The following is a 22,472-nucleotide window of genomic DNA, read 5'->3' as shown; positions in this document are numbered from 1 at the left end:
GCCCTTAGCACCCCAAATGGTATTGTAATCCATCAGCAACTGCAACTAATTTTTATAGTATCTCTAGTGAAAATGAAAAATGCTATAACATTCCTTCGATCTTTTCTTTTCCTTCTCAGTACAAAATTTGGATGTGAAAATCGAATAATTTTAGGATAGTTTCTTTAATTCATTAAAATGTTCAGTATTATAATTGGTGCAATATTGGAGCCTAGAGTTCAAAGGGTTAGTATAACGCGATAATAAAAATAATAAAGAGAGAAGAAAGAATGATGAAACGAAAAGACGAAGCGTTGCCAAGAGAAACGTTTGATGAACGAATTAACCCGACTAACTAGCTCTCAAAATTCGAAGAACCTATCAATAGAGAATCGAAAGGTTGCCCCTTTGATATTTGCGACCGATTGAAAGCCCGCCCCACGCGAATTTCTTTTAATATCTTTCAAAGACACGGCGCGGCTGACTGTTATAAACTGCGTCGATCCTCTCGCGCGCATCGCTGCAAATGCAGCAACGCAGTCGACGTGATTTCCTTTGACGGTGGCTCAAGGGTTAAGGAACAACTTCCAGCCCACGAGAAACGAGTCCATTCATCCGGGCGACTGCGCCCCGTTGTCGCAAACATTCGACCCGAAGTTTGCCCGCTTCGTGATTGAATTTAACGCGCGCGACACGCGCGTGCAGTAGCAACCCCACTGTAAACGTGACTCACGCGGAGGAAAACGGCACTCGGTCTGCTCGCATTCAGCCTAACCAAGCAACCAGACAGCCAGCCAGCCAGCCAACCAGCAAACCGTCTTCTCTCTCTCTCTCTCTCGTTACTTTCTGTTAGAGATGGGCATACTCGAAAGGTCGAAACCCAAGAATGTTACGAACCCCGGAAATTCGAAACACTGCGATTTTCTTTGGCATTTAACCCCATTCGCGGACGAAGATTCTTTGAAATATACAAAATCTTTAGCAGATGAAACTAGACGTTATATCGATTGATTAAAAAATAGAGGAAAAGACTATCTGCTGATCTATTGGTGTTTGAGTAACTATATCATTCCTTTGGGGGTTGGTCTTGTGAATGTGGAAACTTGATCTCGCCGAAATGTCGACGTTCGTCCGTGAAGGGTTAATGCGTGTATTGTAATGAACAAAGGATCAATCGTGACGTGAGTGTAAAGTAGAATAGAATAGAATTATAAATAGATACAATAGAATAGAATAGAATAGAGTAGAATTGTGAATAGAATAGAATAGAATAGAATAGAATAGAACAGAATAGAATAGTGTAGAGTAGAATAGAATAGAATTGCGAATCGATTTAATTACAAAATGCAAACGATAACTACCGCTAAATGAAATCAGCGCTTCAAACGTCGACTTCTCCAAAAGTTTACAAAATTATGAATCAGAGTTCTGAGAATTGAAGGTTTAGGTTCGAACCCACCTCTACTTTTCGTCATTCCCCGTGCTCGCGCGGTTTCCACGCACACCCACGCGCCAACGGCTCCATTGTGCCTGATCCCAGCCGGGACTCTGACTCACGGTAGGTACGGCTCCCGTCGCGTTCATTAACACTGGGACAACCAATGCTGAAAGCGTACCCGGTTCCACCACATCCGTCAATTCGACGGGTGTTTCACAAAAAAAAAACTTCAAGTTAAACTTCACGTTGTCGAAGAACAGCCTCGTCGGTCTGCGCATTCGTCGTCTAGGTAATCGATAATCTTTCATTCTTGATGAAGTATTGAGAACAGACAAGATTCAAGTGCATAAAATGAAATTCTATAGAAGAGTATCTTATCTGTTCTTAAATTTACATAGGTGTAATCGAAAGTTGTGATCGAAGGACTGAATTATTCTCTGGTATTTCATAGTATTATTCTAGTACTTAACGAGAGTATAATTAAGTACTCCAGTATTTAACCTAATTTATCATCCAATTCAGTTGTTCAATATCTCATTCAGTCATCCACAAGATTCGATGATCCAGGAAATGCAATTGAGAGGTTAATCAAAGAACTGAATTATTCTAAAGAACTGAATTATTTTCTAGTATTTAACAATATTATTCTACTATACGACGAGAGTATAATTAAGTACCCTAGTATTTCACCTAATTTATCACCCAATTCAGTTGTTCAATATTTCATTCGCCCATCCACGAGAGAGACTCGACGCTCCGAGAAATCTGCGATCGAGAAGGGTTAATCTGCGACGAAGAGGCGCGTTGAACCCCGGATTTCAAGCGGAGATTGCATAGACTGCAGCCGAGGGAGCAGCGAACGGTGCATGCGTCTCGCAGAGAGTCTGCACGTGTGGTGGACCGTAGCGCATGCACCCGCTCGCTCGTATGCACCTGCGAGACACATGTCGCGCGCCAGCCGGGGAGAAGATGGGAACGGTCCCTCCGCCGCGACAAAATTTCCGGGAGCATCCGTGGAACAAGTTTCCCCGGTATTTTTATCTCGGCCGAGCCGTCTCTTTCTTGCTCGCCGTCGTCGAGCCGCGTGCGAAACTCTACCGTGATTCTTCTCGAACAGCTTCTCGAATCTCTCGACGACAGAGAGCACAGACAGACACGATGCAGCGAGAAGTGAACATCGTGTAAAGAGATTCTAATGGATGTTTCATTAGCTGCTTAGAATATTAAACCAAGTTCTCTGCGATTCCCGTTCGAAACGCATCGAAACTCAATCGTTGCGATACAGTTTCGTTAACCCCTTGATTTATAGTAATGTGTCAAACTGGTAATGGAAACTTGAAATTACTTTCGGCACATCTAAATATTATTTATTTATTTTTAACACAAATGAAATGTTATTTGTATCAATCTTTAACAGTCAATTGTATCTCTCTGACGAGGATTTTTTGAAGTATTGAGAACGGTTCGTAAGGGAAATTAAATTATACATTGAAATCTTAAATGCCCGAGAAAAAGGAAACTAATCACTGATCTTTTGCAACAATTATAACTCGTAAGATAACTGGCGTCGAATGGAAATGTTTAACACGTTGACTGGCAAATAAACACTCACCAAAACTTCCACACAATCAAAACAGTTTTCATAATGAAACAGAAACTAAAAAGTCAAGATTCGTCATAACGATTGCCCTGTTCTTTCCATATTTAATACACTTAACAAAATTCAGTTCATTCAATACGTCACCAAAAAAATTAATGCTTAAGCTGGAAAAAATACTGTCAAATCCAGACGACATGGCAGGTAGTGTCAACCCTTTGCATTCGGAAATTTCTTACTAGAAATATTTAACCTTTTTGAGGCAAAGACAATATTCTTTGAGATTAACTCGAAGAGAAATCGCCAGTATATTGAGGAACAAAGCTACTTTATTCTAATATTTCGCGTATCAAGGCATTATACAAAGTTCAACATTAACCCTATGCAGTCCTATGTCGAGTCAAACTCGACATTCTATTTTATTGCAACCTCTACCTGTTTTAACAATTTTTTCTATATTTATTTGTAGTATCACAATTGTACCATTTAAAGACAACATTTCAATGACTCCCAAATATTCTTGAACAAATAAATAGACCGTCATATTAACCCTCCATAGGTCTATGTAACTTTGAAGTCACGTATCAGTATGTGACATCTTGTTGATTTATTTCATTTTGCACTGAAAGTGGTGAATAAAATTAAGTAATCAGTTAACTTAAACTTTTATACGTTCAGGCGTGAGAGTTTAACGTCACTGTAACTTGAAAGTTACAAAATATATTCGTTTGATGAAATTATTGAAACTATTGAGTACGTTGGTAATTCATATTCATATGTGGATATTTATTAATTTTGTACTGCATAGATTTTGTTATAATGATCAACATAAATTCGGCCCATAGAGGGTTAAGCTGTAATTGAATGAACTAACGTCAACGTGAACCTCAAAGTGAGAAACCAAGTGCACTCGAACCGCAAAGGGTTAAACATCAGATTCTATAGTTTCACTGTATCAAATCAGGTAGTGACTGAGAGTCACCTGCCGAGTGCACAGGGTTAATAAATTTCATCCGTAGAAAAGGAAGATCAGTGAAAATCCTACGATGCAAGAATCCGAATGCACCGGGACGCATATATTACGCGCAAAACGGTAAGCGCGGAGAAAACTACTTTGCCCACGGACAGGGTTGTAATTATTGAAATCCTCGAGCATCGCATCGCTTGATATCCGTTTCCAAGCCCTTCAATTTCCTGTTCGTTTCAACGGCCAAACAGGCCAGATCGTTTTATCGGCGAACCGAGCGGAGACGCCGAGCGCGATTCGCGAATCCCCGGTTCAACGATCGGAAACCGATATTCCGACACGCCTTTACGGCGGCCGGGACGACGACTGTTTCCCGAATGCTGCCCGCCTAACGCACATACGTCGAGTGTCACCGTTTATTTATTGTTTATTGCGCGCACACGGTCGCGCCTCGATAGGGCCGCGACGGAGCAAACGAAAATAGAACGGATCGATCGTGTTTTCAGCAAAGAGACCCCATAACTTCGCAAATGCTCGATCGGTTTCTCGCGTGCTGGACATGTTCGACGTGAAATAAGCATTAGTTACTAGTGCATCGATACCGGTACTGATAAACAAGTCAAATACCAGATAGTAAAGTGTTATTGCAGTTTATGCTCTTAGGCAGATTTGCAAAAGGGATTTAGTCGATGAGTTGAATGAAGTTAACACGTTCGCATTTGTGACGGTCGTAATTCTATATTTTACATAATGAAAATGACATTAATCCTATAGATATTGTTATTAGAGATTATAAACTACGATACTGTATTCAGGAGCTCTGACTCAGTTTCATTTTTCTAATATTTTATTTAGGTTTATTGGATTGAAGAAAATATAATTGAGAAAACCGAAATAAGCGCTGGTAACGAATGTATTAACCCTTTGCACTCGAGAATATTTTTCTCAACAAATATTCATTTTCTAATTAAATATCAATATCTTTTACAACTAACATAAAGAAACACCTTGTATAAATTAAGTGACAGAACTAGTATTCCGATGTTCCATGTGTCGATACATTATATAAAATTTGATACTGAATTCTAAATTTGATTATTCTGTTCGGTCAAATCAAATGGCGATTGAAAGGCGCCGCTCGAGTGCAAAGGGTTAAATGACAAATGACATTTGACCCTCGATTTACACGAAAACCGCGCGAATAGAGCTTGTCAGTACAAGGGAACACGAAATATTGGAGAGGAAAGCTGGTGTTAGTTTTGAAACAGATATTTGCGGAACCAAACAAAAGATATAGTAATGATATTTTAGATGATAAACGTATATATTATTTAGTGTTATTAACACCAATGGCCGGAACTTCCAATTTGCTGAAGAACAATTATAATAAAAAACTTGATTTTAAATAAAAATATTTAGTGATATAAGTAGCTAGACCATAGCGTAATATAACTATTGTGATACTAAGCCATCAATAATAATTTTCAATATCATTTGCCTTTGTTAAAGAATAAGTATTACTATTCAAAACGCAAGAAATTCTCGCGCCAGTCAACGTGTTAGATGCAGATCGCGTAAACCCGTGTAAATTAAGAGACGAGTGTGCGAAGGGAAAAGATAAGGCTCGAAAACACTGCGCTCGACGTTGCAACGTTTTTCTTATTCATTCGAAGTGAATTATCAGATAAATCAAATAAGCTGTTCTTGATTACTCCCTCCAGTTATTGAAAAGATAATAACCGATTCTTTGAGTAATTACCGATGGAATTCATTTCGTAACACGCAAACCGAATTCTAAGTCACTCGAAATCCCGCAGTTTTACAGTTTCCATAAGAAAATTGGATAAAGCTGGTCCACTCGGTAGTTCCAGGGTTAATCAATGGAAAGTTTCCGGTTTCCGAGCAACGATCGCTTGGTTTCGTATGGGGACGAAGTGGTCGTCGCAGGGAACTCAAATAGAACGTCTCCGCGGCGGGAAATGCAATCAGTTTTTCAAACACCGCGATTCGTGTCGCTTCGGGACGTTGTTCCAAGTTCCGCGGTTTCTTTTCATTGACAGAGTCTCGTTCGACTGAAAGAGTTTGACTCGCGAAGACGCGGGGAACTCGAGGAACAGTCGAGTTTTCGGAAGCTCCTCAGCCGGAAAATTCGCGGAGGAAACGGCGTTCTCATCACGGGACACGCGTGTACGCGATTGTGCGCTGTGCATCCCTTTTTTCCCGACGGCGACGAGACGGAACAAATACTTCTCCCTATCCGGGGGTGAGGCTCCCAACGAGCCTTCTTATTTGTACACTCGTCCTCTTTGTTCCGAGCACTCGGCTGGCTCTTAATTGCGCCCCGCTTCGGCTCTTTAATCGCCTAGATTAAAGGTCTCCCGTGACCTTTGCGTCGCTCCGTTGCGAGATACGTTTCGGTTGGCAGATACACACACATTAATCCGCGATACAATTGCGTCCGAAGAATTACGTTTCTCGACGAATGAGAAAACGCGAGGGTATCTCTCGAATCGATCTTGGAATAAAACACTCCTGCGAGTCACACAGAAGATCGGTTACTTAGAATAATCTGTATAATATAAACTTTTGGAAATGCAATATGAAGTCCAAAAATTTCAGTAAAAAGTTCAAATGTGACTCAAAGTCGCACCGTGGTCCGATTAAGGTTATTTAACCCCTTCCCCTGTAATATCGTGTTAGACGATGAAGATTTCAAATAGAATTTAACAAATATAAATATCACTTAATTCTTCCAAGTCCGAATCGAATATTATTCTTTCATTATTTGCAGCGCTCTGAATAAATGTAAGCATAAAATAAATGTAGAATTTTCCCCCTGTTATAGTGAATTTTCAATAAAATATCTCTTATAAGCACAATTGAGAAAGATATAGAGCAAGGAGTTCAATTAATTTATTTCAATGCAAAATAGAAATAAAATACCATGAGAAATAAGAATGTTTATTCGTGAAATAACAAATATACAAGTGCACTGGCATTAATAATTTATTGAAAAAGGAGGAAAATTTTAGTAAGTAATTTGCCACCACCGTGGCAGTCAACGTGTTAACCCTTTGAACTCTGTAGGCTCCAATATTGCACCAGTTATAGCATCAAATATTTTAACGAATCAAAGAAACTACCCTAAAATTCGATCTTCGAAGGAATGTTACAACATTCTTAATTTTCACTAGAGATACCATAAAAATTAGTTACAACTGCTGATAAATTACAAAACTATTTGGAGCGCTAAGGGTTAAAATATCCCAGGAACTACCAAAAATCCAAGATTGAAATTTCGCATTCGAGTTCCTCGGAAGTTGACTCTCCTGTTTACAAGCGAGACTAATTCCATCGAGTACAGTTATGAAGGAAATCACGAGGCAACGGGTTAACGGAGTGCCGTTTTTACGGGGATTTACGAGTACGATTCCCGTCGAGGCCTGTCGCGCGCAAAACGCTCGCCGCTTTCGACGGGGTCACATAGCGGCCGAAGTAACGAACCGAAGTCACGGTGACAAAGAGAGACGTTAATGAGCCAGACGGCGGACGGAATTGAATTCGATGGCCGCGCAAAGAGCGCACAAACGGCCCTCCCCCGTCGACGACCGTTCGGAACGGAGCTCCTCTGGCTTCTGCGTCCGACGTGGCCAGATTGCGATCCGTTACGAACCTCCTTCAAGGTTCCCGCGTAGCCGTGAAAACGGTTTCGGGCCCGTTCATCGGCGACGAATCGATTTTCTCCAGACGAATGGGTTGACGCATCAAGATCAATGAAATTATCGCGCCATAAAATCTGTACCTCTCGACTACCAAAGAGCACACTCAAGTTTCTGCTCGTAAAGAAACTGTTATCGGGACCATCTCGGAATACCTTGATCTCTGATTTCGATTCAATTGGAACTCGATCGATCAATTAAAAGCTTCAGTTAATTTTCCAGTAAACCGTCGAACTATTAGATCATCCTAGTAATTTTGTTTTTCATCTTTATGAAGTAGTTTTTAATGGTATTGAAAGTGACACGGAAAGATTAGGATACAGTGGATTTAGTAAAAATTAATTATTCTGAGTAAAAGGTAAATAATTCCTTGTATTACAAGTTAGCATAAAAAATATTATTTACGTGATGACCTAATGTCTCCACGAGCAGAATTCGAATTGGACACGAAACAGGTTTGTCGGACGATCCCCTCGCGCGGCGGTGAATCATGTAAACGCACCGTGGCACGCACAAAACGCATGAAACATTTATGAAATTCCCGTCAAGCCGCGTCGGAAATAATTCACCGGACAGCCCTGACGGCTGGGAAGAGTTCGCGTCCCGGGGATGAATTATTTAAACAAGAAAAACACAAAGCGGCCGGCGCGTTCAACTGCTGAGAACGAACCGCGGGGGACCGAATCAACCGGAACTTGGAAAACGAGGGGGTCGGAAGTGTTTAGGGGGCGCGGCTCCGCTGCAGCCGGGCTAAATTGCAGCTTACGCTGTCCGAACGGTGCACCGACGCAACAAACGCGAGAAAAAAACCGGATTAACGTTCTGCAAGCTTTTCGTGCCAGTTTTCTGGCTAGCCGGTAAACGAAGCTGACTAATATTTTAGCTGAAGTCAAAGCGATTAAGTCTGGGAAAGAAAAGTTGAGAAAATGAATGTTTCTATTCTTAAAATTATTCTACATTTATAAGCTATAAAAAAGTCTTTCTGATCTAGAAAAAAGAAACGAATCCTTAAACGAACACTAGAACCATCGGTTAAAATGACTGGTTTCAGTTTCTTTGTTTCAATTATTGATAACGACGAAGCATTGAATGTTGCAAATGATTTTCAAAAATAGTTTGAGTTGAATGTTACGATAGATGTCTGAAGAAACTGAGGATAATCTATTGTTACAAGCTTTATAGGGATTTGTATTAATTGTATCGAATTTAATATGATTTATATATAATCCCTACAAAAATTGTACTAATAAATTATCTTCAGTTCCCGCAGTCATTCGTTACAGTATTTAAATGAAAATATCTGTTTTCAATTTTGTTTCGAATATTCAATGCTTTTGAGATATCAATATTTGCGAAACAAAAAAATCGAAAGTCGTTTTGACTGGCATGGTAGTTCTAGTGTTAATGACTAAGAATATTATTTATTCCATTAGAGATTTACAAGAATCAGAAAATATCAACAAATGGACCTAATTGCATTGGCTTCTGAGCGACTCGTTTAAAGGAATAGAGAGAACAAACGAACGAAACATTTTCAGAGAAAATCCAAATATTTCCCGTATTCCTCGAACGGAATGTTATCCGAGGAATTCACTGTGGAACGTCTCGATTATCGAAATGTCACGCGTATTTTCGAACAAACGGTGTTATTTACTTCGCTGTTTCGCCAACGAGGTCCTCGCAGCCGATTCGGACCGGGAAATTAACGCGAAAGTCGGCGGACAACTTTCCGCGGGGTGCCGCGGTCGCCCGTAAACGGTAACGCGATCAATATCGTCCGCGATTAATATGCAAATATATTCCATTTCGACGAAACGTGCTCCTCGTACGTTCCGTTTGGTTCTCGCGATCAACGTCGTCCGGTTTCCAACTTACTTTCCGACCGGCCAGACGGGAGCGCGTTCGTTGACGCGAAAGACGGTTGACCGCGAGAAAGCTTCGAAATTCCGTTCACGTATTCGTGCATTCGTTTATCTAGTTTTCGAAAACTAATTCCGCGAACCTTTTCGAGGGAAATATAGACGTTTCGAATGGTAAATAATGATTGATCACCGATTCTTCTCTGTAACGCACAGTGTGGTCGCCTGTGGAACAGAAACACAAAATTCGACTATTTAGATAACGAAAATTGAATCTGCTAAGTAGTTCCTGCTATAGAAAATGATTTTCATTCCGAAAATAATTTTGCGCAAATCAATTCCGTTCCTCTACTTACATCACGTTGGAATCGAAACGCGAAATATCGATCTGATATCGCCTGAAAAAATTATTCCGTTGCGATTCGAAGGTCCGTTGATGCCCGACGTCCAGAAACCGTTTCTTTGCCCGGCGAAACGCATAATTCCCCGCGATTCCGTTGGATCTCCGGCGGCGCGGAGTTCCAGTGTTCGCGAACGGACCGCGACGCATCACTCGCCGCGAACAATATAACGAAAACGGATTATTAACAACATTAACGAGCGTGACGCGAGATATCTCGGATCTATCGTATCGTTAACAGTCCCTTACGTTGTTCGCCGAAAGCGACGCGTTAGCCGCGAGTCTCCTATTGTTTGCTAATTAAATATTCAAGGAGCACCGGAACGATCGGCAATTATTCTACGAGAGGAAACAGTGGAAACGTTTCGAATGTGTAACGCGATTCGATACCGATACGATCGGACTCGAAGCGAATTTCTGCGATTGCCCACGACGATGACACCGACTAGACACTTTAATGAGGTGCAATTAAGATTACAGTACTTTTCCATTAGAGTCTACGCTGCATCTGCACGTTGATCGCTAGATGTACTCCTATCTTAATTGTCGCGTGAGCCAGTCGACAGGAATATTATCCTTCCGACGATTTACACGGGAATCCTGGGCTAATTCGAGAATAAACGCCTTTTCCATGCACCTGTGCAACGCTCTTTGTGATTCACGCCTTCTCGTTTAGGAGAACTGCTGATCTAATTAAATCGGCCGAATGCTGCTGCACTTCTCGTAGATCTTATCTACGATAATCGATTACTTAAGTGTTAATAATAGCTCCAACTGTATACCGACTTCTATCGTTCACACCAATTCGTCGAAACCGGTGATAATGAAATATGCGAATGATACGGACGGCAATGCGTTGGGTCGGTATCTATTCAATCACTGATAAATGCATACTAGACGTCGATTACATTTCCTGTGAGGAAATTGTATGTGCGTCGCAGCGTCAATTACTTTAGCGACGATTAAACGACACGAAGGAACTTCAATGGATCAAGTTCTGTTGAATATGTGTAAGTGGACTGTTTTGATGATTATCACACGGAATGGTGAAAAGCTGACTGCTCCACTGGATTGTGGGAAGTTCGCTGTACCACTGGTTAGTGCGAGGTGTTGAATGATACGATGACTGTCACACAGAATGATGAGAAGTTGACTGGCCCACTGCGTTGTGAGATGTTGACTGTCCCGACGACTCGTGTTAACCCTTGCCGCATAATGACGAGTGAGACTCGTGATGAAGATTTCTAAATTAATTTAACCCAATGTGGGCCCATGTAACTTTAAAGTCACATATCAGTATATTGGCAACTTGTTGATTTATTTCATTTTGCACTCAAAGTGGTGAATAAAATGAAGTAATCGGTTAACTGCAACTTTTATACGCTCAGGCGTGAAAGTTTAACGTCATTGTAACTCAAAAGTTGCGAAATATATTCGTTTGATGAAATTATGGAAACTATCGAATACATTGTTAATTCGTATTCATATGTGGGTATTTATTAATTTTGTACTGCATAGATTTTGTTATAATCGTGAACAAAAATTCGGCCTATAGAGGGTTAACAAGAATCAATGCTATTCATTACCCACGGATCAAAGCAAATAATTTTGCTATTATCAATGTATTATCTTCAAATGAAATTTCCACCTCAAGTAGAATGGAAAATTTTGTTGTATTTCTTACGAATTGTCGATAGTAAAATATTACACGAGCTTAGTAACGACAGTAAATAGTACGCCAAGGGGTTAAGTGTTGAAACGTCTCTTGGCCCTCGATCGCGACTTCGATTTTGATAATTTAAATAAAAAAAAATCGAAAAATATTTTTTTCCCACGGGGCACCGAACCCTGGTCTACAGAATACAATTCCAGCATGTTACCCTCACGCCATTATTTAACTTGGTGATTATTCTGATTAATACTCCACTTATTGACGTGATAAATTTTTAATAACGAATATCTAAAAAACTATTCAGTATCTGCCCTTATAATGGTATATATTCATAAACAGGAGAATCAAATCTACCAATATGCAAAGTTTCAACGAAATCGGTGACCCGAAGGCCTTGCACTCTACTTGTGAGTCGAGTAAGCTGAGACATCCTTTGGTTTATTCCAATCAGAGTATCTTTTCTATTGTTATAAAATACCAGTTGACGCTCTCTAACCACCCCCTTTCCGAGTAGGGGTGAGGGCAGAGTACGAGTATGCACACGTTTTGGCCGACCCTACGGAAAATCCGGGTTTATGACCTGCTCGGTTATTAACCCCTTCATGACGAGTGAGACTCGTGATGAAGATTTCTAAACTAATTTAACCCTCTGCACTCGAGAGTTGACTTTCAGTCACCACTTGATTCGATACAACAAACTATAAGTTGAATATTTAATATTTCAAATTAAACTTCGCATTGTTACGTGAAATATTGAAATGAAACACCTTTGTTGCATAATTTATCTATGAATTATCGTTACATTAGTTTCAAACAATGTCACCTATATCTCGTCAAAAAGTGTTGAATATTTCCATTGGAAATTTTCGAATGCAAAGGGTTAACAAAAATCAATGTTGTTCATTACCCACCGATCAAAGCAAACAATTTTGCTATTATCAATGTATTATCTTCAAAACAAATTTCCACCTCAAGTAGAATGGAAAATTTTGTTGTATTTCTTACGAATTGTCGATAGTAAAATATTACACGAGCTTAGTAACGAAAGTAAATAGTACATCGTATATCGTTGATTTATTTCATTTTGCATAGCAATGTGGCGAATAAAATCAAGTAACGAATTAACTTCAACTTTTATACGCTCACACGTGGAAGTTTAACGTCATTGTAATTTCAAAATTACACAGTATACTCGTTTCAATACAATTATAAAAACTATTGAATACATTGTTCATTTGTATTTACAAGTTCATGTTTGTTAATTTTCTACTAAATACATTTGTTTGTAATCCCGAACAAAAATTTGACCTAGAGGGTTAAGACGAACAAAATGAAATTCTAACGGCATTGTATAAAATTCCAAACGACTAAAATAAACCTCACTATCGCGAAGGACAAATGCCGGTTGTAGAAAATAAAACTCTAAAATATTGACGAAGGATGAACACTAAAATAAACTGTCTGTTCATGTCATAAACCAAACTTCGAGAATCTCTAATTACGATGTTCCGTATGGAACTGAACAGAAATAGTTGCAGTTGGTTGAATGTTTACTAGATAGATTGTACATATCTGTTTTCGCCAGGAATTTCCTTAAATTCTTTAAAGAAATTTATATACAAATTACAAAACATCCGATGATCTGTAAAAGGAAGATTCTTTAACTGATTAAGGGCGGCTCGCAAGCTCACTGATTCAGATTTCGCGACGAGCCTCCGATACACCGGAAACAACGCGAGCGCACCGCCGAAAGCAGAGAACCAGGTCGAATTAGACGTAGAATTTTCTCTTCCGACGAATGTGGGTCAACCTGTTGAAGCTCGTTGCACGGAAATAAGTCGATCCGCTGCGGAGACGCGTAATTATTATTCGCGATCCGTTCGAAGGATCTCGACCCACATACTCCTTATCGTCTGGGGCGATACAATTGATGCGGAGAACACGATCGTAGAGATCGTAACCTACCAATCTATCAAACGAGAGTCGTTCATCAATAACCAAATAATCCCTGGGACAGGACAAAGGAAGAACGGTACGCGCCTCGCGTCGGAATCGAACGATCGGTTCCGATTGTACCGGACAAAGGAGGAGTTCTATAATAGAAACAATTAAGCGTTTATCCGTAACAAAAGGAAAGTGAACGAATTCAAGTCCGCGAAGCGAAGGAATCACGGATGGTGCATACGTTCCTGAAGAAATCGCTCGGACGGAGCGGCCGGATTGAAAAGAACAAAGCGGCGGAGGAAGAAAAAAACAGCAAAGGAACGGGCAGCAACACTTGGCGGAGTAATAAAACAATAACTGCTAATAAAACGCAATTGTTCGTGGCGCGGAAGTAATGGAGGCATCTCGAGAGAAGGCCAATCAAACCGGCGATCCATCTGTTCGTGTCGATAAAACGATAAAAGGTGGTCCTTCTCTCTCTCTCTCTCTCTCTCTCTCTCTCTCTCTCGCGCCTCCTTCTCCTCTAACGAATAATCCATACTGTTACCGATGCCGTTATATACCTCGAGACCAATCGATAATCACGGCCGAACAAGGACGAAGAAAAACAAGGAAACAGGAGGAATCGCTCGCCGGTAACATCCATCGTGGACTACTAAGCAGAAAATCGGCTTTAATCGAACTGGAAACGGTCCGAGCGTGGATCCTGGCTCTCCAGAGTTTCCGCGTGCCTTGGTTACCGGTAGCCGGCAGAAATCTGATCGAAGATCAGTGAAACGACGTAGAATTCTCGCTTTCGAGACATCGCGGCTGGAAAATTGAAGTTTCCTTATTCAACGGCGATTCCTTTCTCTCGAATTTTACAATGGAACTACCGTGCCAGTCAAAATCATTGGTTTTGATTTTTTCGTTCCGCGATTATTGATATCTTAAAGGCATTGAATATTCAAAATTATCTTGAAAATCAATAGTTTTACTAGACTACTATAATTTTTATGGGAATTATATATTAATCGTATTAAATACACGGTAGTTCTAATGTTAAAGAAAACTTTTCTCATCGAACACATCTGTAAGAGATGATGTTTTCTGAAAGTACTGCAGTTTATTAATCCAATGGACATATATATGTGCACATCTTACTATCAGTTAAATGGAGCAGAATTGGTTATCTTCGCAATGCCGACAGAAACGAGTAGATATCAATCGGTGCTAATTCGACTGTACTGTTAAATACGATTCGCTAATTCCGGAATGTAATTACTATCGCTATCAGAAATTCGATTCAGATGTATTTGAACATTGATTAGTAATCCTCGATAAACTGTCCACTAGCTGCCGCCCAGATAATGTACTAAGAGCCCGGCACACTTTCACAGCGTGAGTGACCAGTAGTGTCGATTAACGTTAAAAATATTATATTTATTGAAGAGAAATCGCTGACCGAATCGTCCTGACTTTCTAATTAATTTACTGTAATACAATGCAGCTTTCTAATTAATCGATAAATCAATTTTTCTACGGCCAGTGAAGTCGTCGATCGTCTATCGTTCAAAGGCCTATTGAGAGCCACTGGCGTGAAGCATAAATAAGCGGATCATCGACAGCTCTTTCACTGTCAATGCTCTTCCGAATCGGAAAGGGGTAGGGGGAGCCGCCGTTTGCCGAAGAACGGGATAGGAAAGGCCTAAACGGTAGACGCGTCAGGTCTGTTCGGCGATGACGAACGCCTCGGCTATCAACTTCCTGTTAGAATTGATATAGATGCACGCGGCCCTATCTCTCTCACTCTCTGCTCCTACGTTTAACTCGACCAGAGGGTCATTGATCCGGATAGTTCAGCAAGCTATCGCGTTTTTCAATGAACCGTTCTCGCGTGGGAACACGGGAACGCGCAGCTGCTCGGAAACGCCGATTCCTGCCGAAATTTCGCTTCGGTTTCTACAGTACTGCGCTGCTCTGGTACTCGACATGGTAATGTCTTACTCAGATGAACGTCTTGTTAATCTTAATCCTTTCCACTCGAGTAATGACTCCTAATTATTACTTGATTCGATACGATAACATTATTAACTTTCTTATTTACTTACTTACTCGTCCGTGACGAGTATCGGTGTAACACCGTTTCGTGGCTTGATTGATCTGTATCTCGTTAGAAGAGGTTTCATGACTTTAACCCCTTGTAATAACGAGTGAGACTCGTGATGAAAGTTTTGCTATTAATGTACTATCTTCAAATGAGACTTCCACTTGAAGAATGGAAAATTTTGTTGTATTCCTTTCAAATTGTAGTAAAATGTTATACGAGTTTAGTAAATGCTTTCCGGTGGAAGTAAATGCGCCAAGGGGTTAATGAAGAACTACCGATGGAAAGGATCATGTCAATTTGGACTGGCTCTGAAAGTGAATTCCCGGCGATCGTGTGAATCGATCGGATCGCGAAATTAAACGCGGAAGGTTTATGCAACAATTGGAATATAGAAAATGCAGTTACGCAATTTGACACGTTGTTGCTGTAAAATGGAACTATTTGGTGTGTACGATTCACTGGCCGCCTTTCACTTCGCGATAAAAGCTAGATTTTTGTGGAACGCTTTACCCACGGTTGTAAATTTATCGCTATCGATACGGAACGAGTGAGCTGTATCCCTCCTCGTTGATGCCTGAACACTGGCTGGGACGATTTCAGTGCAACGAAAGCGACCTCCGTCGGAGACAGTCAAATTTCTACATTGTAAACTGTAGACACTTTGTTCTCATGGTTCCTAGCTTAGCACGTTGACTGCTACGAGAATTTCTAGCGTTTTGAATAGAATACTTATTCTTTAATAACAAAGGCGAATGATATTGAAAATAATTACTACTGATTAATATACTAATCATATTACACTATCATCTAGCTACTTATGTTACTAAATATGTTCATTTAAAATCAAGTTCTTTATTGTAATTGTGCTTCAGCAATTTGAAAGCTCTGGTCATCGGTGACCACCATGGCAGTCAACGTGTTAATTATTGAATAAATCCGGCAGTTTATCCAAAGAACGAACGGTTTAATTGCCACAGGACTAGGAACAAACATGGCGGAGGATGTTTTGATTCTACAGCAAACGGCAAAGCCGACGGCAACAGCCGTTCGCATTTTTAGAGACATTGACACCGCTCTGACTGGTCTGAACAGGTACAGGAGAAAAAAATGAAAATTCTATACTATTACCGAAGATGACGTCGACGAGGCTACAAGGTAAAAGTGTAACCTCGAACATGAATCGAAGAAGTCCTTTCTATCCCTTAGTCACCCGGCTATTCCTCGTCAACACTATTAAACTCCCCATCGGATACATACGAACACAAAGGTAGCAGCCAGCGATCGTCCTAAATAAAATCAACAAAGAAAGTCCCCTTCTTCCTTCAAACTCGACATCAAACACTACCACGGCCAACTATAAATATTGACCAAACAGGCTCTCTCCCATCCGCCGTTTCAATGCAGAATTCAATTCCAATTGTCAAGCATATACTCAACGTTCATCCATCTCATAAACGTCCGCGCATAATTTTCACCTAAAAGAAACAATACGCGCCTGTTCCATCCACTTCCAACGGAGCAATGATAATATTTGTCCATCTCTGACAGCGATCTGTTTATCAACAAGCGGCCGGCCATTTTCGAGCGCGCAGCGCAGGGCGTAACCAAGGCCGCGGATAAAACCTGTCCCTAACCCTACTACCGTGTCTCACGACCGGAAGAGATGCAGAGGCTGGAAAGAGAGACAGAGACAGAGACAGAGAGATAGAGATAGATAGAGAGAAAGAGAGAGAGACAGAGGCACACACAGCAAAGAAAAACGAGACAACGATTGGCGAGAGACTGACCTTCGGGGTAAGCCTGCTTGCTCTGGACGAAGTCGATGAACGTGTTGGTCACGTTGTACAGCTGGCCCATGCCCATGGGGTTGAACTTGGTGGTGGCGTTGTACGGCAGCCCGGTCGTATTCACCGTGGTATAATTGAGTGCCTGTGTAGTCATGATCACCTTCAGTTGCCGGTCCAGGTCCTCGCTGATCATCCTCATCCGATTGGTGAGTGTCTCCTGGCCAACGGCGGGGCGCGGCACGAGTATGGACAGGAAACCGAGCAGGATAATCGGTAAACCATAATGCAGCACCACGGCAGCACTCGGCCGACCACTACGAGATCGAATTGAACACAACATGACAGCGACCTGCGCCCGGGACGCGTCGCTACGGACTGCTGGCTCGCTAGCTCACCGAGGCACGCGGAACCGGACCATCCCCACCATCGACGCTCGTCTGCCTGGAGATACAGCCTTGGACCGGTCCTAATCCGCTCGTTCCCCTTCTTCAGATTTTCTTCTCTTTATTCCGCTTTTTCAGTATTTCTTCTCTTTATTTCTCTTTTTCAGTATTTCTTCATTATCTTCTCATACTAAAATTATATATATACAATTAATACGTTGAACGCCGTATGATTTCTTTAAGCAAAATACACGAAATGAAAATACATAGTGTTAATTTGTTTGATTGAATTGTTATTATTATTTCATTTGTTTGGTTGAATATCACTGTATTATCACTGGATTATATATAACACCTTGATTTCTTTAAGCAAAATACATGAAATGAAAATATATAGGGTTAATTAGTTTGATTGAATTGTTATTATTATTGCATTCGTCTGAATATCACTGCATGGACATTAGATTCACGGAGCGAGTCAATTTTACCGATATTGAATTTTATAAGCATTATTTGGTAAATGCTCGATTTTCATTAACCCAGTTATGCAAATATGTATCCCAATTATCTATTCTTAAACCTCTAATTTCCAAGATCTAAATGAACGGATTTTCCTAAGAGCAAGAGAACAAACCGTAAATGTCAATGAATCTAGTGTTAAGTAGCATTATTTATAATATACAAATATTATCAAATAATCATCGTTCAACTGAGTGAACTTGTTAATATTCAAATTGATTTGGAATTATAGTAACAGAGGGTTAATGTTTACCTTATGCGATGGAGACCATAACCTATATCATTGTACCTCATGTATAAAGGTGTTTTCCCCTGAAATACGAATGTTGCAATTATTCTTTTATAAACAATGGTTACAGTTCGTAATAATTTATGGTTCTGTAGTAGAGTATCAATGTTTAACGTTCATTGATTCATTGTTTACCATGGGCTTCCCGTCAGCATCCGTCCGCGGCATCGAGTTTCGCGCGCAGCCGCCATTACGGGGACACAGAACGCGGCACGCGGACCAGCCAATCGGGGCGCGGGATTTCCCCCGGAAATTCGAACCGCGCGTCCTTGTTCCATGCAGCCCGGGAGGTTTGCGTTTTAATTAATCGTCGCGGAGCATGCACAACACGACGACAGTTTACGCGGACGGTAATTGTGACGGCGAAAGGAGGAGCGGCGGAAGATTAGCGTGAGAATCGTGACGAAAGCCGCGGTTCTTACGTCATTTAATTGAGTTGATGTAACCCACGCCAGAGATCCCCCGTTTTAAGGGATCTTCGCTGGAAAATTGCTCCTAAGCGTCGCGTTTGTTCTCTAAACGCTCGCCGCTTTCACCGCGCGGCTAATTTCAAGCGAGATCCTGGCGTGACGATTGCGATCAATGAACGAAATATTTGTTGGATTAACCCTTGGCACTCCGGGTCGTTTTGTAATCTGTCAGCAACTGCAATTTTTATAGTACTAGCGAAAATGAAAAGTGCTATAACATTTCTTCGATCTTTTATTTTTCTTCTTAGCACAAAATTTGGATAAATGGAAAATCTAATAATTTTGGGGTGGTTTGTTTAAGATTCATTAAAATATTTAATATTATGACTGCTGTAATATGGGAGCCTACAGAGTTCAAAGGGTTAGTAAAAGATATTTGTGTACACCTGATCCTCGATTTACGCGGACCTTTTACAGGCGAGTCACTTTTTTACGCGATCTGAATTTAGTAACAGCGAATGAAACATACTTTTGTTTAATATGTCGTTATTATTATTTCCTTTGTTAAGCTATGGGAAATAAGCATGTATTTCGAAAACTTACACCAGATTCTCTCTTCAACAGGCTCTATTTACACGATTTTCATTCGAGTGAAACGAACCCACGTGGAACGGATTCTCGCATAAATCGAGGGTCCGGTATAGTTCTGTATCATTAACCCTTTGCACTTTGAACTTCTTTCGCATTTCTTCCTCGATAACTCCGTGTTATTACGATATTTTATATGAAATGTATTTTATGAAATAGTTAGTTCGTAGAGAGCTGTGTAAACGATCCTTCTTACCAATAATATCGAAAATAACCTAATAATATAATCTATTTTAAAAATATCTCGACAAAGAGTCACACCTGAGAATAAAACTGAGTTAGGCTCGACATAGGAGAGCAATGGGTTAAGGACCTTGAATGATGGACACAGTCTTTCGATTAATTGTCAATTAAATCGAAAGAAATTGCAAACCCGCTATAAATTCGGCAGCAACAAGATAACGAATTTGGGTATAAATTAGCTGTGATAAAATGAAAGACTAGATCTGATTGGATAATGAATGTCGGATTAACAAGAGTAACCGTCTCTGCTCCACGATAAATCAGCTATCAGTACCGTCCATTCCAATCGGTCGAATACAAAGTCATCCATCGAGTATTCTGTTTCACAATATCGTTGCTGCCGTTTCAAACGATCGTCGCAAATACGTGCTCGTCCCCCGTAAAAACCTAACGACAAATAAACAAATGAATTTTCCAAGAAAGACAGGCCGGATGTCAAAGGACGGAAAAAAGAAATCGATGCACCTGCGACCGGCACTTTTTCTTCGCGTCATTCCATGCCAGGCGGTTCAAGCTTTCACGGAGAGGTCCACTTTTAAAGACCAGTTCGACCGCGAACGAAAAAAGAGGAGAGACTTCCCGGTGGAAAAAAGAAAAAAACACTCCGTCGTCCGCAATTAAAAAGAAAGTACCCGCGAATCCGAGCGGGATTGTCGCCGCTCTCGAGCCATTATCACTGGACGATCGTTCCTGGAAGCATTGTCGCAATTAGTCCTCCGGCCGTTTCCATCGGTACCGTGGAAACGTGCGCGCCGCGAAGAAATTTTACCTTTCACGTTACACATTTCCATTCGGCGAGGCAACGAACCGCAGAAACCGCGGATCCAGGTCACGACATCGAAGACTGCATTTCGATCGGGTCGCCGCTGTGTTTTCAGCTGACCCGAAAACCGGTGCCTAGCGACCAGCTTAGCGCGACCAGCTGGTCCCCACCGGGGACCGCCGAAAAATCGTTAGGGAAAGCACGCGGAAACCAGGCTAAAATTCGAGTCGATACGCTTGCTACCAGTTCCTCGCGAGACGTTCTTTTTTTCTTACATTGATAAGATACGATTACCGGTACTTCCAGTTTACTCGAATGACCGAAAATCGCGGTGAACCAAAAGCCTCGAGAGAAAAGAAGGAAAGAATCTTTGCTTCTCAATCGTTCATTCTGTCAGTGACGATTCTAACAGGATCTACGACGACGAACGACGAAACGAATGATCCATGGACGTTTTTATTGATCGAGTGGACAATCGATGCGAATTATTCCGAGGCAACGACGCGGTGTTGTTCGAAACCATGCGCCGCGGCTTCGTAAACTCATCAGCCCGAGAATGCTTGTTTCTCGACGGAATTACAGCGTCGGACGCGCAAAGCCCGAAGTTCCTGAAAGTTGAATAGTCGCGAAGAGTCCATCGACGTTTCGTCCGTCGTGTTAAGGGGCGAGTTTTCTCAGGGACGGTCGTCGATGCCGAGGAACACGGTGAATGGTCTTCGAGCAATTCGGCCGGGGAGCTTTATTCGCGGCTGGGAAACTTGCCGCGAACTTCTTTTCCCTAGGCGAGGCGAAGTTTCCGGGCGAAATCCGTCTAGTCGCTGGGAAACATTTCGAAACAGCGACGGGATCGATCCGACGACATGTTAAACATTACTCGTGTTCCTTGAACTACCAAAACTACCAAATTAGTCAAAACAACCCACAACAACCCAACGATTTCGTGATTATTGAAAGAACACAAATGCTCGTTTAAGAGATTACTAGGTTTACGACCTCTATCGTCTATTTATCCTAGGAAAATCGATGTTCCCTTAGATCTCGGAAGTTAAAGCTTTCAAACTAGACCATTAACCACTTGCGTTGGAAAGACGTGTCACACGTCGAGACGTCTCTATCTCAAAATTCTCAATGATGTCTTTCAGAAGTTTATAATCTTGTTGCATTACGCCTATTAGATTACTTCGAAATGCATCACTCTATATAGAATGATTAACACGTTCACATCGGCGCTGTACTTTCCACTCTTTCCCATTTGGCAGCTGAATTCTCAAAATTGATAAAAATATTGAAATGATCGATAAGTAAATTAATTCTCAACTATATGGTAATGTTTTCTAATTACCAAACCGCTTGACGAGCCACATATTTGATGCTACACACCGTCTAATGAGCCATCAATAGACTTTGCCAAATTTCTGAATTCATTTGCAGCGCAAGTGGTTGAAAGCTCGTTATGAAATCCACGAGCACTGACGCGTTCAGTGACTAGTGTCAAAGTAGTTGATCTACAGAAGAAATTGAGAAAGTTATTAACCACTTAACTGGTCGGTAGTTCTAGTGTTAGCATCCGGATGGAACGAAGCAGGACGATGAAGAACTCGTGCAAGTTTTTACGACGATTAACGTTTCTTTCCATTCATTCCATTCTAGTCTACAACCGTAACGGTAACGATTAATATATATATATATATATATATATATATATATATATATATATATATATATAAATATTATATATATATATTAACAAGTTAAGAATAATTTAA

General features: G+C 40.9%; 1 protein-coding gene across 2 annotated transcripts in view; it reads right to left on the bottom strand.

The window, feature by feature from the left end:
* LOC116427025 (prominin-like protein) overlaps positions 1-17,860 on the bottom strand; it is a 62,733-nt gene extending 44,873 nt beyond the window's left edge. The window contains exon 1 of one of the 2 annotated variants that reach the window (XM_076374049.1): positions 17,452-17,860. In XM_076374049.1, coding sequence (XP_076230164.1) covers positions 17,452-17,791 — 340 coding nt within the window. In that variant the 5' untranslated portion in view covers positions 17,792-17,860. Of the gene's footprint in view, positions 1-16,792; positions 17,024-17,451 lie in introns of those variants that run through there. The other variant, XM_076374050.1, reaches the window with a different exon arrangement.
* Between the last annotated feature and the right edge of the window lie 4,612 nt (positions 17,861-22,472).

Source organism: Nomia melanderi, chromosome 14 (assembly GCF_051020985.1).
Source record: "Nomia melanderi isolate GNS246 chromosome 14, iyNomMela1, whole genome shotgun sequence".
NCBI lineage: Eukaryota > Metazoa > Arthropoda > Insecta > Hymenoptera > Halictidae > Nomia > Nomia melanderi.
Note: the sequence above shows the minus strand (reverse complement) of the source record. Positions and strands in the feature narration are given on the sequence as shown.